A 17,218-nucleotide genomic window follows, 5' to 3' on the forward strand; every position below is an offset into this window, starting at 1 on the left:
TCAATGTGTAAATAATTCATATAAACTTTTTGATGAAGCCCATTTTAGTAAAACTGAATCTAGCATATAATAGTCACAAACAGACAACATTTTATCACTTACGTTTTGGGTCTTTCTTTTTTTTGTTATCTAGCCCCCTTAATAGTCTAAACCTTCAATTACTCAATACTTTTTGGTAAAATGATAATGAAAAATCCAAGGCCTTCTATTAAAGTGTTAACTATACGCCACATACATAACTCCACCAATTATCCACCCAAAAAAAAAAAAAAAAAAAAAAAAAAAAAAAAAGAAAACTTCACCAATGTGTCCTTTCTGGTAGGCATCATGCTTTACCACTTTCGTTTTTATATTTCCTGAGATTACTACACGTGACTTTTTCATTTCTTTTGCTTTCTCTCTCTCTCATAATAATTAGCAATGAGAGCCACATCAATTTTGCTACTAAGTTTAAGCCATAAGAAATTAATAATTATATATACAGATTGTAATAATGTGGATCTATTCCATGGAATGACAACTAGCCATACAAGTGGTTGCAAAATAACTAAACCAAGCTTTTATCATAACAAAAAGCTATAAAGATCAAAATTGAAGTGTTAGACAAAGGATTTTTTATTTTTTTTTTCTTTTTTATGGATCAATGGAAGGGTATTAAAAATAATTAATTAGGTTGGTCTAATGATATGTTATTCAGACCCATACTTTTTCGAATTAAGATGCTAAAAGAATACTCTTAATCAGCCATCCATACCAGCCTTTCTTTTATTTTTTCCCCCTAAATTGAATTGAATCATCTCCTCTTCTCTTGATTAATTTAATTATTCAATTATCATCTTTTAAAAGATTTTTTGATCAAATAGATAGCCCTTTTCAGAAATTATCTATAAATTGGATAGAGCACCAATTCATTTCACAACCCCCCCTCCCAAAAAAAGAAAAGAAAAGGAAGCTGAAGACTGCGAGTGGAAATCAAAGGAAACGGCAGAAAAGAAGCTAACATGCATGTAAATTGCCAGACATAGGATTGGAGACAGGGACAGACTACAGTGATAGAAGATCCAGATCCTATCTGCATCACATTTAATCAAATAATTAAATATGTTTTTGACTACTAAATTAGAATCTACGTACACGTTTATACTTTCCATTTCAACCCCTGTTTATTATTATTATTATTATTTTAATCAAATGTATATACGCATACAGACGTTATATGTATCATATCTTTTAGTCTGTATATATGTATCATATCTTTTACTCTGTATATAAGCATAAAAGTTGAAAAATATAAAATAAAAATAAATAAAATGAACATATACTTTCCAGTTCACCAAAAATGGAAAGCGAATCAAACAACTTCATGATGGTAGATCTCTCAGTTTCTGTATCTTTATCATATTGCTAGGGTGTTGGTAAACTAGTCCAAATAGGCACTCCAAGACTCTTCCTTATCATCCTCATCGTCTTCCTTTTCTCCCCACTACCTCTCAAGCTTTCAACCATTCATCTTGGAAGTGGAACTTCTTTTTTTATTACATGGCTTGGAAGCTTCAAAGCTTTTGCTTTTCATTTTTCGGTAAAGGTCCTTCAGCTGTAAATCCATCAATCTCTTTAGGACATTTTCTAGCTATTAATTGCTTGCCCATTGACATCCAGCAAAACCCACCTCCAAAACCATTGCAAAACCCACCTCCAACACCATTGTAAAACCCTCATGAGATCAAATATCAATGGCCAAGTTCAGAAGTACCCATCACCACATTCACATCCAAGTGGCCGAAATAGAAAACCTTGCAGAGACCTGAAAATAACCCAACTTGGGAAAAACCCATATCAGAGATCATCAAACGGACCCCAAAAAGGTTCTAATTCTAAATTGATAGTCCACAAATCACTATTGGTTTATGCATTGAAAGGTTTGCTTTTTGCATTCCTAGTTCCTATGCTTTATTGCAAAGAACATTTGCGTTAAAAAAAAAAAAAAAATGAAGAAAAAAAGTGATCTTGGCCATTAATTGCTTCTTGATTTACCTTCTCCCTTGAAATTCAATTATCCTCAGTGGCATTCATGGTTGGAACTCTGTTTGGATTAGACATTTCAGCCCCATTTCAATGAGCCATTGCTCTCAACCTCTCTCCCAGACTTCTTGGGAAGAAGATTGGAACCTCATGGTCTCCCATGTCCTTCGTCTGACAGTGTATATGCATCCATCTTCTCCGTTTCTCCGAGCATGTCATGGACCGTAAATGGGCCTCAATCCCATCTACCATGGCAACTTTTTTGGTGTCTGTATGGCCTGATAGAGGAGCTGATTTTCTATTACGTGGGTCGGGCCAGACCCACGTGGGAGTTCACGTTGTTGTTTGTCCTCCCGGGATTTTTTTCGACGGTCGAGATCGTTTTTGAAGAAAACGGTGGTCTTGACTCCTGGGTTTTGATGGAGAGTTGCTATTGGCTTGTTGAAGAGTAGGCCTGCTCACGAGGCCTTTTTTTTAAAGAATATCAGTCAAAATTTCAATGGCTCAGATAGATCCGACGGTCTCTATTCTAGTTGATCGTCAAGATGGATACACTAGATTTTAGTGCTCGCTTTCCCCCCCAAAAAAAAAAAAAAAAAAAAAAAAGGAGGAAGAAATCTAAGTGGAAAAATATACTGGAAAAAGCGAAGCCAATGAAAATGTAGAGGAATATTATACATATTTTTTTCTTTGATTAAGAACTTCACTCTCAGCCAGTTAAGCTTTCTTTATGCTGGATGAAGAATTTCTTATGCGAGAAAATTTTCATTTATTTAGTTCCAAAGGAAATATTCTTTGCAAGAATTAATAATTGGTGCAGAGAAAATATTCTTGTTGTCATGTTAAGTAGTGCTATTCAATTTCAAGCTGTTTAAGCAAATATTTTTTTGTTATGGATAAAATTTGGTATGAGCCATCAAACCATACAAGTCACAATCAATTAAATAGAACTAAAAAACAAAATGTTCTCTATTATGATAAAAAGTGATATATCTATATCTATATAGATCAAAATTTTAAGTCTGAAACATTAAAGGATGTTAAAAAAGGACTGCATAAACTAACTAGTGAACTAAGAGAACACTAGATACTTTTTAAAGTGCACCAGAAAAAGAGAAATAGACCCATAAATAGTTTAGAAAATGCATACCAAACAATATTCCATCTATTAAAAATAAAAATTTCCAAAGTGTACAGTTTACTTAATTAATTATTGATTTACACATCTTCATCACCTTCGATCTTAGATATCTTTTTGTCAATTTAATTTGGAAGGATATGTAAAAATGTTTATACTTTCGAGTTCAACATATGGCAAATCTCATTAAATAGATACATAACACATGGGAGTCACATGCTATATATCCCATTTTCTACACTTTGCGTGCACACAAATTGAAAAACATATTCTCAGCAAACAAAAAAAAAAAAAAAAAAAAAAAAAAAAAAGAAAAAGAAAAAGAAAAAGAAAATAATGTTGCAGAACATAAACATTGAAATCATAATATTAAGGTTGGTGTTAGCCTGTTGCCTCTAATATTCCAAAATCATCACCGTCTAGTCCATTTTCATTCACTCAGTAAATCCTATTAAGATCATACTCTGATTATGCATGGTTTGTATTTTTATTTATTTATTTATTTATTTTTGGGTGATTAGGCATGGTTTGTAATTACATGATAGAGATTATATAAAATATAAGTGGATAGTGGTTTCTCTAGGTGGAGTTGACGATCTACACCTAAACTTTTATAACAAAATCCTCCATCTCCATCTTTCTTTTCCAGAAACTGGACAAAGAAAAAAAATGGAAGGCGAATTCAACAACTTCATGATGGTATGGTTCTCAGTTTTAGTATCTTTATCATATTGCTATGGTGTTGCTAAACTAGTCCCAGTAGGTATTCCAAGACTCTTCTTTATCTTCCCAATTGTCATCCTCTTTTTCCTTCTACCTCTCAAGCTCTCCACCATTCATCTTGGTGGTGGAACTGCTTTCTTCATTACATGGCTTGGAAGCTTCAAGCTTTTACTATTCAGTTTTGGTAAAGGTCCTCTAGCTTTAGATCCATCAATGTCTCTAGGAAAATTTCTAGCTATTGCTTGCTTACCAATTGAGATCCGACAAAACCCATCTCCAAATTTACATCCAAATGGCGAAAACAGAGAAATCCCACCTTCAAAACCATTGAAGAGACCTGAAAAAATCCAACTTGGAATAAAAAACCCATCTTTGCCAAATCCAAATCAGAATGGCAAAATCAAAGAAAACCCACCTCAGAAATCAGGCTCTAAATCACCACTATTGGTTTATGCAATGAAAGGTTTACTCCTGGCTGTTCTAGTCCATGCGCTTGGTTACAAAGAACATTTCCATCAAAAAGTGATCTTGGCCCTCAATTGCCTCCTGATTTACATCCTCCTTGAAATTTTGCTATCCACAGTGGCCTTCACTGTTCGAGTTCTGCTTGGATTAGAAATCGAACCCCATTTCAACGACCCATTGCTCTCGACCTCTCTCCAAGACTTCTGGGGAAAAAGGTGGAATCTCATGGTCTCCCGCGTACTCCGTCCGACCGTGTACGAACCCATCATCAGTTTCTCCGAGCTTTTCATTGGTCGTGAATGGGCCCCATTGCCCGCTGTAATGGGAACTTTCTTGGTGTCTGGTCTGATGCACGAGCTGATTTTCTATTACATGGGGCGTGTCAGACCAACCTGGGAGGTCACGTGGTTCTTTTTCCTCCATGGACTTTGTTTGGCGGTCGAGATCGTATTGAAGAAGAAGTTGGTATTAGTGTTTCCCGGCAGGTGGAGGTTGCCTTGGATGATCCCGACGGTTTTGACTCTTGGTTTTTTGATGGAAACCTGCTATTGGCTGTTTTTTCCTCAATTCCTTCGGTGTAATGCTGACGTTAGAATCATTCAAGAGTATGCTGATTTTGGTGCTTTTTTGAAGAGTATAAGTCAAAAGTTTGCATCTTTGGTCAGATAATCCAACGGTTTGTATTCTAGTTGATAGTCAAAATTGATGGTCCATTCATTGTGCTCGGTTTTCCAGGAGAAATCACGTGGAAAACTATCACTGAAAAATGTGAAACCAGCGAAAATGCAGAGGAATTTCTCTTTTGCTTTTTTTTTTTTTTTTTTTTTTTTTTTAAATTAAGAATTTCTTTGTGATGGATTAGGAATTTCCATTTAGGTTGTTAGAAAAGCTTGTATGATTCTAATTTGAGAGAATTTTTAAGTATTAATCACTGAGTTCCAAAAGAAATGTTCTTTGCAAGAAAATAATTGATGAAAAGAAAATATTCTTGTTATATGATCCTGAAGTAATTTTAATTCAAGCTGTTTAAGCATTTCTTTTTATTATTATTTATTTTCATATGCTTTTGATTGAGCTTCGCTGTTTGGCATATAGAAAATCATTAAAATAAACATATACATGATTTGACATGTTTTAATTTTTTGTGCAAATTTCCACCCATTAAAGAAGACCAAATTAAAGTTGGAAGCACGCCAAAACAAGCTCAAAATATTTTAGCCATTAATTAAGGCAGCCGGTTGTTCTCAAATATTCAAATCATAATTCATTGAAAATCTTATACTTCTTATTGGTTTATTAGCAAGACACATGTCCATTTCCCAATGGTAACTGGTAGAAGATGGAAATTATATTAAAATCTTGTATAAAACTTTTTTATATAGCTTGGATGGTCAGATTGAATGCCCAGAGAGACAAATAAGTCAAAGCTTAATTAGAACTTAATCATGATATAACAAAACAAATAAAATAAACCAATTCCGAGAATAATTGACACCCTGTTCATTTATGAGTTGTCAACAAAAAATGGCTCAACATAGTTCTATAATGTCTCTTTTTTTTAGGCTCTTGAATGACTTCAGGTCAACCCCTTTTTTAACTTTCACCATAAGCCGTACATGGTGATGGTATTGGTCATCCTTTAGGCTCCTCACAGAAAAAAGATCCGAAGGCAAAGAGAAGAGCAAGATTGGAGGCAAATGGAGGGTGAGATTCGCAACTTCGTGAAGGTATGGTTCTTGATCTTTATCTCTCTCTGTTACTGCTATGCAACTGGTAAAGCAGTGTCCAAAGGTCCTGTTAGATTTCTGTTTATTATACCAGTTATATTCCTCTTTCTCTACCTTCCTCTTAGACTCTTCACCTTGCACCTTGGAGGAATGACAGCATTTTTTATTGCTTGGCTTGCCAATTTCAAGCTCTTGCTTTTTGCATTTGGTAAAGGTCCTTTGTCTTCTGATCCTTCTATGTCTCTCGGACGGTTTATTGCTGTTGCTTGCTTTCCAATCAAGATTCAGCATAACCCTTCTAAAACAGTCTTAGAGAAATCAAAAAATGACCAAAATGGAGCAAAATCACATTCCACACAGCAATCACATCTAAACGGAAATAACAGAGAAAATTTGCCTCTTGAAGTGCCTCAACAAGGCCAAAAATCCCTTTTGAATTATGCAGTAAAGGGTCTTTTATTGGCCATGTTGGTTCGAGTTTATGATTACAGTGACTATATGCATCCAAAGGTCTTACTTGTTCTCTATGCCATCCACATATATTTCCTTCTTGAACTCGTCCTAGCCATGGTTGCAGCCTTGACTCGAACCCTGCTAGGACTAGAACTTGAGCCGCAATTTAATGAGCCTTACCTCTCCACCTCGTTGCAAGACTTCTGGGGTAGAAGATGGAACCTTATGGTCAGCGGTATCCTAAGGCCAACAGTATATAAACCTGTACTGAATCTCTCGTCATGTGCCATTGGCCGGAAGTGGGCTTCAGTCCCGGCGATAATGGCAACTTTTGTGGTGTCTGCTATCATGCATGAACTCATGTTTTACTACTTGGGGCGTGCCAAGCCAACTTGGGAGATCACCTGTTTCTTCCTTCTTCATGGATTGTGTTTAGTAGTTGAGGTTGTTTTGAAGAAGGCAGTACCAAAGGGAAAGTTTCAATTACCAAGAATGATCTCCCGGAGTTTGACATTATCATTTGTGATGGTGACGTGTTTTTGGCAATTTTTCCCTCAGTTACTTCGTTGCAGAGCTGATGCTCGGATGCATGAAGAGTATGCGGTGCTAGGCAACTTCATGAAGAATATTAGTCGTACCTTTGTTTCTAGAAACTTGCAAGCTCTGTAGTCAGTTATTTATTGTTCCGCATTTGATCAATTTTATATGGATGTTTGATTTGCATTTTTGTCACACAAAGTGTAAAAGCATAGTTTGATGAAGAGTACTTATATTGTTTCTGTATAAGAATTGGACCAATACATCAGCCAAGCAATTGAAGCAATGAAGATCGAGCTCTTTTGTAAGTGCAACTTTTCTCTGTTAGTTGATGATGTTATGCTTTTATTGTTTATTTGTATAGTCATTGAGAGAAATGCCAGAATGCCTAACAATAAATTCAGAAATTAGTAATATGGAAATTCTGGCATTTGTTGTCCAATTCAGTACTAAAAATTTAGTGGAGAAGAATTGTGAGAATGTCATTGCAGGGCACAGGGAATAATAAGTTGTTCTAGCTTTGGTCTGGCAATTGCTATGCCTATGTTGTATTACTTGATTTGTACGAGGTTTTTGCTGTTTGGTTCTTTGCTCTCTGTTGGAGATGGTTTTTTACATAAGCATTTGTAAAATGTATATCCTTTATTTTTCATGAAGAACATTTTCTTGGTAGAGCTATAACAAAATTCGACAATTCATAGAATTACTTAATACAAGAGCCGTATATTATCCCAAAAGAAAGAGCAAAAAGAAAAAGTTAAAGGGCCAAAAAGAAGTTAAAAGGCAATACTAATGAAAAAAATGGCAGTATATTACTTTTGTAAAGAGAAATGGTACATTTTGGGTAGGCCTCATCAAAGGCACCGAACCAATCATATGTTACAATATTCACCAAATAATTATACAACAATTTGATACTTTTGATCATAGTCTTGTTGATACTACAGGGTTTAAGCTTGCTGAGATATGAAATCTTGATATCAGAGAGGATTGAGATGCCAGTCAATTTCTAAGTGAGCACAATCAAATGAACCTTTAACTTTATTTAAAGCTGCTTGCCTGTGTTGTAGCAATAGAACTGAGCACTCTTCTACCTGCTTTTCATTGTCGTTTTTCTTCTTCTGGGGCAACTTTCTTGAGAAACTTTTCCATTTTGATTCAAACACAGAAGCTATGAACAAGAGATACAACAAAAAGGGAAAAAAACAGAACTTTATCATGGAATAATTGGTATAGCATAAATAGCAGGTTTTTCATTGTTATTGATAGCATAGCTACATTATGTTTTCCAAATACTAGAATGAGGATCCTCCGTTAGGCAACTCAACATTCAGTTCCTAAAGATGAAGTAATTCAACTATGACCATATGGCAACATTAGCAGTCGAAAATTTAAGGAATAAAATTACTTCTTTTAAAGCAATTCCAACAAAAGCAATGAAAATTAAGAAACTTCTCCAAGTGGTTTGGCGATAAGTCAAAAAAATTTACAGCTGATTTTAATTAGACTAGAATGGTTTTCCAATTTGCAAACGATTAGTACAATATGGACGAGTTGATGAGATTCCAAGGATTAGGACAATTATGAAGAATCAAACTTTCAAAAGTTTAGAATTTTGCTAAAACCATTCAGAAATCTGTTAGTGTGGAAACAAAGGAATAAAGACCTGATTTTTCTTTGACAGGTTTCAAGAAAATACCTTCACTTCTGTCCTGAAAGCCTTGAATAAGGCAGGCACAAATCCATGGCCTTCCAGCACGGGATGCTTTTGCCCCACCTTTAAGTTCACCATTATGTTGTTTTAAACTGAATGAAAACATGACCTAGATTTCATAACTTTGGTTCATCTATGGATGAAATATCCAAGCATAATAACACTAATTCATATTTCATAAGGAAGAAATAATAAATAGGAAATACACTGTGAGTAAACATGTTAAAATTCATAACGAAGATATACCGATAAACTCCAGAAGAACCAAAAATGCAGCCTACAGAGGACCTTATGACAGCTACCAAAAATTTCCAGAAACAACACAAACACCAATTCTAATTCTCTCCAACACAAAAAATTCAATTGATAATTAACTGCTCTAGCTAATCAAAACTAGACAAAATACAATTAACAAAAACTGCTCTCCATCATAAGTTGTTCTGACCCAAATGAACATTTATGAATAAGAAGAAACGAAGACCCATCTAAATATTTGCCAAAAATTTCTCAAAAGGGCTAATCTCCAGGTAAAAATATGTAAGAAACGGAATGGTATACCGGCGAGAGAAATTGGTGGTGACGCCAACGTAGGTCTTGATGGGTGCATTGGTGGAAAGAATCAGATACGCAGACCACGAGCTCGAATCTGAACCAAGACTCGATTTTTCTTCTGCTTTTCTTCTTGTTGATGATAACAAGTATGATGATGATGATGATGATGATGATGATGATGATGATGATGACAATGGTAGGGATAGTGATGATTTGGAAGGGTTGGATTTGGGTTTTGGGTGTTTTATGGAAGGGAATGTGGCAGAGAGCTTGCTCATCATTTTTTGGTAATTCTTTATTTTGTTTCAAGTTAAAAAGCCGCTAAACGGACAAAAGTTTGACCGGGTGGAAAAATGTATGTTGCTTTGGTGTCTACTTTCTAATTTTAGAAGTACGTATAAATGTCAACAAAACACACACATACACACACACATACACATATATATATATATATATATATTTTTTTTTTTTTATGTATTTGCTTATGTTATTTCTTATGGGTCTTCTATAAATATTTGTTCTTTTCAAGATTTTCTTTTCTTTCTAAAAAAAAATATTTGTTTTTAGGTAACCAGTACTTTAAAAAAAAATAAATAAAAAAAAGGTAATGTGTAAACTTATAGTAACATGGATGGCTGTTCATCTACACTGCTTAGCAGAAACCATAAAAAACAAAACATCAAGGGAAAAGGGTGAAGCTATTACGTAAGCGCTGCAAGAATAACCTAATTATCAAAACCAGCTCAACTAAAATACTAGATTGTGGAATTCTGAGGAAAATAAAACAGATAAAGAAGTTGGACAAGGGTTTGATTTTCATTCATTGGATTGTCTGGAAGGTTTTTATCACATAAGAGAATAAATTTTCTAGTCCCAAATGAAAAATCATGATTTTTTCATTTTCTGCAAACTGAATGAAATAGCTGCTTTTTTTTTAACTTTCTATACAGACACAAACTTTAGGTACTAACCAATGGCTTGAAAGTATGGGCCATTGATCTTGATAAAAGGAATGTGTTGGATCTTGTACCAATCTGGACCTCTGTCCTTCTCCAAGTGTATCTCCAACTGAGGACAGCCCCATATTGACAAAAATTGAAGGGCAGTCAGGCCCTGCATTGACTCTGGTAGATAAAGTAAATTTTCACAATACCAAAGCTCCAGCTCTCTAAGTGAAACAAGGTTTCCCAACCACTCAGGCAGACTATCTACTTTTGGACAACTCCAGATATGCAGTGTTTGGAGGTTTGTAAATTGCTGCATGGTATATGGCAAGGCTGTTATATTTTCACAGTTTGAGAGTGAAAAATGCTGAAGAGATGTTAAGCCTTGTATTTCTTCTTCCGGCAATGCAAGTAGACCGTGGCACCTGTCTATAGCCAAGGACTTGAGAGCTTTGAGGACACCTAACTCTGATAAACATTTGATATTGGGGCAGTTGCTGATAGATAATGATTGAAGTAGAGAAAGACTATTGAGCTCGCCTGAAAAATTAACAAGCTTTGGACAGTCTTTAATTTCAAATGATAGGAGACCTGTTTTGTTACTCAGTAAACCTTGTGGCAAATCAACAAGTTCCTCAAATCCACCAAGTGTGATGTTTGAAGGGGATGTCATCTCTGTCACATTCATCAGTATATCTTCTCTGCAATATATGAGCTCTAAACACTCGATGGATGGAAGATTTGGCAAGTTGATAAACTCAGGTGCATCTTCAACTTTCAATTCTTTCAGGCAGGAAAGTATAACTCTTCCCTCTGCTGATGACCATCCCAATAGATTAGGCATGTTTTTCAGTGACAGTCTTTTTAGTGATACATCGTCAGCAACTCCGGTATTTTCTCTGGAATCACTGCAGAAGTACATTGTGGCATCCATTTCATCAATGGTGAGAAACTCAAGAAGAGGTAGCTTCCCTAGTGAAGGAAGCTGCACACACCTGCAACATTTGATCAAGGAGAGTTCCACAAGATTTGTGAGATAATGATTCATTAACCAACTGGGGAATTTCGAACCCATGTAGTTCTCAATGGTTAACTTCTTCAACTCACTGCTTGGTTGCAGGGCTTCAATAACACCATCTACATTTTCTCTTAAACTCACATCAGCAACATCCTTCCAGATGAACTTCAATGAATGGATGTGCCTTTTATCCTTCAAGTTCGCATCCTTCACAGATCCTACACCATTCCTGACGTTTTCCAGATTTGTAATCTTTAGCTCTCCGTGGAGGTCTAAGCTCTTCAATTCTGAAATGCCACATCCAATTTCTCTACCAACTATGAATGTTGGCAATGTTTTAAGGGAGGTGAGCTCTCCAATTCCATTCGGCAATTTGGACAATAAGCCACATCCATAGATGTTCAAATGCCTCAGGTTAATCAACTTTCTCAAGTCATCAGGTAGTTTTTCCAACCGAATGCATTGCAGGAGCAGCAGAGTTTCTAGATTATATAGACTGCAGATGGTGTCAGGTAACTTCTTAATATGAGTATGAGATAAATTAAGGTACCTTAAATGTTTCAAGGCACCAACTGACTTGGACAGCTTCTTAATCCGGGTACTGCTTATGTCTAAAGCACGCAAGCATTTCATTCTCATGATCAAATTGTGTGGCACTTTTGCAATCTTTTGCTGTCCAAACAATAGGAGGAGAGAGCGCAGCTTCAAATTATCCCTTATAAACTTCATTTTTTTAGTCTCATTACAAAGTACTGATAAATGGCGCGTATCTGATGGAATAATTGGTTGCTGACAAACGTCCAGCATCAAGCAAGCATTACCTGCTACAGACTTTGCTAGATCATGAAGAAGATGGTGCATTTCACATTCAACTATGTCACCATTGCTGTCTTTGGCTGCATTTTGGAAGAAGGATCTGCACAGCAATTCATCGAAACATTCATTTGCGACTGCTTCAAGTTGTTTCCCTCGAGTTGGTTGAATAAATCCTTCTGCCATCCACAAATGAATGAGATTCTCCTTCTTTATCTTGTAGTCCTTTGGGAAAAGGGAACAGTATGCAAAACATTGTTTCAGATGTGAGGGTAGATTCCTGTAGCTTAATCTTAGCACAGGCAAAATCCCAACTTCTTCCCCCATAAATTTCCACATTTCACTGTTTCGAACATTTAACCAGTCATCCTTTCTTTTCAAAGCCAATGAGCTTCCAAGAGCCTTTGCTGCTAAAGGTACACCCTTGCACTTCCTTGCAATTTCTTTTCCAATTGCTATTAGATTTGAAGTCTCTTCTGGTTTTCCATTCTTGAATGCCCGTTTCTGAAACAACAACCAGCAATTCTCATCTGAAAGACCCTTTAAATGATAAGGGCTGACAGTTCCCATTATTAGTGCAACCTTTTCGCTACGAGTTGTGACTAAAACTTTGCTTCCTACAGAACCATGCCTCATTGAGTTCTTCAATCTGTCCCATTTCTCATGGTCCTCATTCCATACATCGTCTAACACCAGTAGAAACCTTTTCCATTTCAAGAAGATCACATCTGTTACCAGTTGCAGATTCAACAACTGCTTTCATGATCTTCTTAACATCAAACTCTTCAGACACACAAACCCAAATTCTTCTCTCGAAATGCTCCTCCACACTTTTGTCATTGTAGACCAATTTGGCCAGGGTTGTCTTTCCCAACCCACCCATGCCGACTATAGGAAAGACTGAAACATCTCCAGGATCATGAGAGGGATCCATAAGAAATGTTGTGATCTTCTCTTTCTCTTCATCTCTCCCGAATATTTCAGATGCATGCAAGTAAGAATCAGTTTGTAACCTTCCAGTTGATTCATTACCATGAACATTAAATAAATTCTCTCTCAAATGAAGTTTAAACCTTTCATCTGCAATTGTATTCAATATTTCAACTATATTGTTTAATTTTCTCTTCATTCTATAACGACAGAGAATTGGATTTGATTGGGAAAAGAAGTTGCGTACTATTTTTATGATGCAGCCCTGCGGATCATGGAACTCCATTTTGTGTTGTAGAGCTTCTGTCATGTACTCGTCCAACAAGTCATCTGCATCATATGCCACATCTTTGAGCTTTATCAGCCAATCTTTCACTGCTTTCTCCAGTATATTTCGATCTTCGGCATCTTCAAGGACAGAATGAATTGATGACAGTACACTGTGAAGCTTTCTCATCTCCTTCTTTGTTCCTTGCAAGAAACCATATTCATCAAAGATTTGAGAAGACAGTTTCTCAAATATCACTTGAAGGAGTGAAGAAAGAACTGCCTCTGCCATTGCAAGTTAGGAAAGAAGAGAAAAAATAAAAATAAAAAGACACTGATTTCTTAGCAGCACTTTCTATCGTAGAAAGTACAAACAATCCCAAGAAACACTGATTTCTCTCGGACTTCAATCAAAACTTGGCAATTCGAGGGAAACTTTTTGTCAATGAGAAACTTCCTTCCAACCCCACTTCTTTTTCCCTCCCACCTCAGGAAAGACATATGTGCTTTTCCTGGAAAAGTCATCATTTACATGGTGCCACCATATAATAAGCTAGGATATTTAGAAGCGCGTTTGACTTTTTAGGTACCATTATGATGGTGCTCCCACTACAAAGGCCACTTTTGTTAACGTTTATCCCAAAAAAAAAAAAAAAAAAAAAAAAAAGCCACTTTTGTTAAAAAAAAAAAACTGCAGATTGAATATACGCATGTATGTGAAGGCAATTAATATTGGAATGATTCTATTTGAAGAAACATGATCTCAAAACCTGTTCTTTCTTTATGATATGGTAAGTAATATATTCCCGTTTTAACTTATATAAATATAATATTAAGATTTGTGAACCATTGAAGACCACACCGAGTTGGGTTTTAAACTTTGAAACATATACATTATCATTCAAAATAATATAAGCTATTGAATGATTCACTTCATATAATTATCAATCAAAGGATATAATACATTTTAAAAAAATCTATACTATCTTTGAAGAACTAACTGCCAACTTTGTTGTCAAGATTTCAATTGTACGTTCCCAAACCGAGATTTGACATAAGCACTAATCTGGTTCCAAAGTGAGAATTCTGATCCAAAGAAGTGTACGCTCACGGATTTTGCTGCTCCATCTCTGACAAATTCCAAGTCCTTGGTAATGTCAGACTGGACATTTGCTGAGTCATCAAGCAGAGGCAATGTGATTGAACCATGAGATTCTAGGTTTTTGATCCACCCACGCAATAAATAATTCACAACCTGTATGGAGGAAACAGAAAGTTATATCCACAGCATGTGAGGTAGTAAAGAACTTTGGCCACTATTTCAATGGGAGACTGAGTCCTGGTGACTATTCTCACAATCACAACATATGAACCACAGGATGGACAATTGAAGAAATTTGTGACTAAGAATGAGATAAAGTAGCATACCTCAGGAACTTCATCATGAGGGCAGTGACCAGCAGGGCTAATCTCATAATATGGAGCTTCAGGCACTCGGCGTTTCACCTGAAGGCCCCAAACAGGTCTCACCCAGGGGTCTTCTTTCCCATACATGAGAGAGATTGGCACATTGTTTTCTCGACATCTAGAAAATAAAAATGCAATGAACTCCTTTAATAAGAAGCAGTATGGTATGATAACTTTAGCAGTCTGAAATTTTGTATTAGGTACCTAGACAAAGCCTCCCAAAATGATAGTTGTCCTTTGGGAGCAAACATAATTGAGGCAAATGATGCAGCAGCAGCTGGATGCCGTGTTGTCTCAAGTATCCGAGAAAACACATTATCAACCTTTGTTGAATGATCTGCATACACCTGCTTGAGTATCTCGGCGATGCTATTGGGATCACTAATTTTCTGCCAACTAAAAGCAATAGAAGAAAAATTAAATGGTTTTACTTGAAGAACACTGGGCATGCAGAACATAAATTGCAGATGTGGGAACTTCTTCATCATGATTTAAAGTTCAATGAAGCAAAACTAAACAGCATCAAGCATCTTGTAATAGCTTAGTTCTTAAAATGAATCAAGCAGAATTCCTATTGGCATGAAACTTATATCAAGTGGAGATATGGCTCCTAAAGAAAACAAAAACCATAGAATAACTAATCCACTAAACAAAACTTACACAATTTCTGTGAGCTTTCTCACACGAGAAGGCAGAGGGAATGTTCCAGCCCATGGAAACAGTCTAGCAAGTCTTGGAGATTTGATTGAATTTGGTAAAAATCCCCAGAAAGGAGTTGCATTGAGCAACGTGACACCTTTAACCAAATGAGGGTTGCATGCTGCAAAATATAAAGCTACATATCCTCCTAGTGAGTTCCCTACAAGATAGACTGGTTCTCCAATGACCTGTGAAGAAAAACAAATCTTTTTAAACCACATTGTATATATACTAATTCCATGAAATCGGTTGTTGAAATCTAAAATTTTATGCTATACAATAAAAATAATGACTAATTATTTGGCATATTTACACATGAGCTTTTACTTAAATAGAATTTTAAGGTATTATTTGTAAATTCCATTATATAATTGAAGAGGAAACAAAATTCAGGAGCTACTGAGACTAGTATGCACCTGTTCTATGAAGTATCGAACCTGATCCTGCCATAGATCCATAGAGTAAACAAGTTCACTTGCCCAAGGTTCAGTTTCATCTCCAAAGCCCCACGCTTGATCTTTCTTATCTGATGCAACCCCTTCCTTAGACATAGGAGTAGGGTCTTCAAATGGCAATGACATGCCCTGCCCTAGAAAATCAATTGCCCATACTCTATGATCCCGACCCAAATCCTTCAGTTGCTTGTCATAATGAAATGAACCAACACCAAAACCAGGAAGAAACAGTACTGGTGGAGAGGTTACATTTTCACACCCAGTTTTCTCATAATGGACATTGAATTTGGGCTTCCATTGCCAAAAGCAACTACGAATTGGAGCTGCAGATTCTCCACTGGATTCGTCCGGCAAACCCGGAATCAAAACCTTAGTTCCTGATTTCCCAGTTTCTGAGAGAGTTCTTGCATCCTCTTCCCCATCAATCACATAACCATTATAGCTTCCACTCAAGACCTTGGAATCAACGTGTTTATCACTTTGATGGGCATTTGATGACCCAAAACCTCCCTGGTGATTAGGGTTCCTTAAAAAAGACTGACCTAAATTGTGGAATCTCAAAGACCCATTAACACATTCAATCTTAGCAAACAAAATTCTGCCTTTCCTAAAAGTTTGAAGCTTGGATTTATTCGTATTTGAGCTTTTGGCCACTAATTTCCCTTTCAGATTTACATAACAGCATGGTGAAGAACTACAAGGAAGAATCTCCATTACCAGAATCTAAGCTCTGTAATGATCAACCATATGAAATGATGAGCAATAAGTTATCTTTACTTTCTCTTTAGTTACATAGCAATGATAGAAACCTAGTAACATCCAAAATTCTAACTTTTTTTGTTCTACTCCAATTAAGCCGAAAGATAAAGAAAAGAGATCTTCTAAAACACAACTTATAAAGAACAATTCTCAAAACATATTAAGCTTAAAATTATACACGAATCAGCTTAATATCATGCTCAGTCGAAGATATTCACATGGAGTTTCTAATTCTAGCTCTTTTAAATCAAATAAAAACATACCCATCTGCATAAACATAAAATTATACAATAAAAAATTTAACTTTCCTCTTTTTTCCTTTTGCTTACCTTAAAAATTCGAGGAAGAAAAAATCATTAGAGTCGTTGAAGGTTTCTGAGATTCCAGTCTTCTCCAAGTATGTAGAAGATTCTGACAAATCTACTGAGAAAGTCAGTTGCTTGAAAGCTTCTACCTTTCGAAACCAAAGAGGAAAAGAAACTGTTTCTTGTAAAGGAGTTAGAAAATATATATTTCTTGAAAATAAAAAATATGC

General features: G+C 35.9%; 5 protein-coding genes and 1 pseudogene across 5 annotated transcripts; 2 read left to right on the forward strand and 4 right to left on the reverse strand.

Annotated features, from left to right (window-relative positions):
• Window positions 1-3,419: 3,419 nt before the first annotated feature.
• LOC132800489 (acyl-CoA--sterol O-acyltransferase 1-like) lies at window positions 3,420-5,151 on the forward strand. The gene has a single exon (XM_060814263.1). The coding sequence runs from the start codon at window positions 3,830-3,832 to the stop codon at window positions 5,015-5,017; it is 1,188 nt and encodes a 395-aa protein (XP_060670246.1). The 5' UTR covers window positions 3,420-3,829; the 3' UTR covers window positions 5,018-5,151.
• Window positions 5,152-5,796: 645 nt separating this feature from the next.
• Window positions 5,797-7,652, forward strand: LOC132800490 (acyl-CoA--sterol O-acyltransferase 1-like). Its single transcript, XM_060814265.1, has one exon. It carries the CDS (start codon window positions 6,046-6,048, stop codon window positions 7,195-7,197), a length of 1,152 nt encoding a protein of 383 aa, XP_060670248.1. The 5' UTR covers window positions 5,797-6,045; the 3' UTR covers window positions 7,198-7,652.
• A 203-nt stretch (window positions 7,653-7,855) lies between these two features.
• On the reverse strand, window positions 7,856-9,975 carry LOC132800491 (structure-specific endonuclease subunit SLX1). The gene is made up of 3 exons (XM_060814266.1): window positions 9,338-9,975; window positions 8,765-8,871; window positions 7,856-8,236 (listed from the first exon to the last, which is right to left on the reverse strand). The coding sequence occupies exons 1-3, from the start codon at window positions 9,610-9,612 to the stop codon at window positions 8,046-8,048; spliced, it is 573 nt and encodes a 190-aa protein (XP_060670249.1). The 5' UTR covers window positions 9,613-9,975; the 3' UTR covers window positions 7,856-8,045.
• Window positions 9,976-10,128: 153 nt separating this feature from the next.
• LOC132800492 (putative disease resistance protein RGA4) lies at window positions 10,129-13,774 on the reverse strand (annotated as a pseudogene).
• Window positions 13,163-13,595, reverse strand: LOC132800663 (putative disease resistance protein RGA4). The gene is made up of 2 exons (XM_060814873.1): window positions 13,284-13,595; window positions 13,163-13,186 (listed from the first exon to the last, which is right to left on the reverse strand). The coding sequence occupies exons 1-2, from the start codon at window positions 13,593-13,595 to the stop codon at window positions 13,163-13,165; spliced, it is 336 nt and encodes a 111-aa protein (XP_060670856.1).
• Window positions 13,775-14,106: 332 nt separating the features above from the next.
• On the reverse strand, window positions 14,107-17,165 carry LOC107417472 (pheophytinase, chloroplastic-like). The gene is made up of 6 exons (XM_016026079.4): window positions 17,013-17,165; window positions 15,886-16,654; window positions 15,431-15,657; window positions 14,975-15,166; window positions 14,732-14,888; window positions 14,107-14,558 (listed from the first exon to the last, which is right to left on the reverse strand). Exons 2-6 carry the CDS (start codon window positions 16,636-16,638, stop codon window positions 14,319-14,321), a joined length of 1,569 nt encoding a protein of 522 aa, XP_015881565.1. The 5' UTR covers window positions 16,639-16,654; window positions 17,013-17,165; the 3' UTR covers window positions 14,107-14,318.
• Window positions 17,166-17,218: the final 53 nt, after the last annotated feature.

The sequence above is a fragment of the Ziziphus jujuba genome, chromosome 2 (assembly GCF_031755915.1).
Source record: "Ziziphus jujuba cultivar Dongzao chromosome 2, ASM3175591v1".
NCBI classification, from domain to species: domain Eukaryota; kingdom Viridiplantae; phylum Streptophyta; class Magnoliopsida; order Rosales; family Rhamnaceae; genus Ziziphus; species Ziziphus jujuba.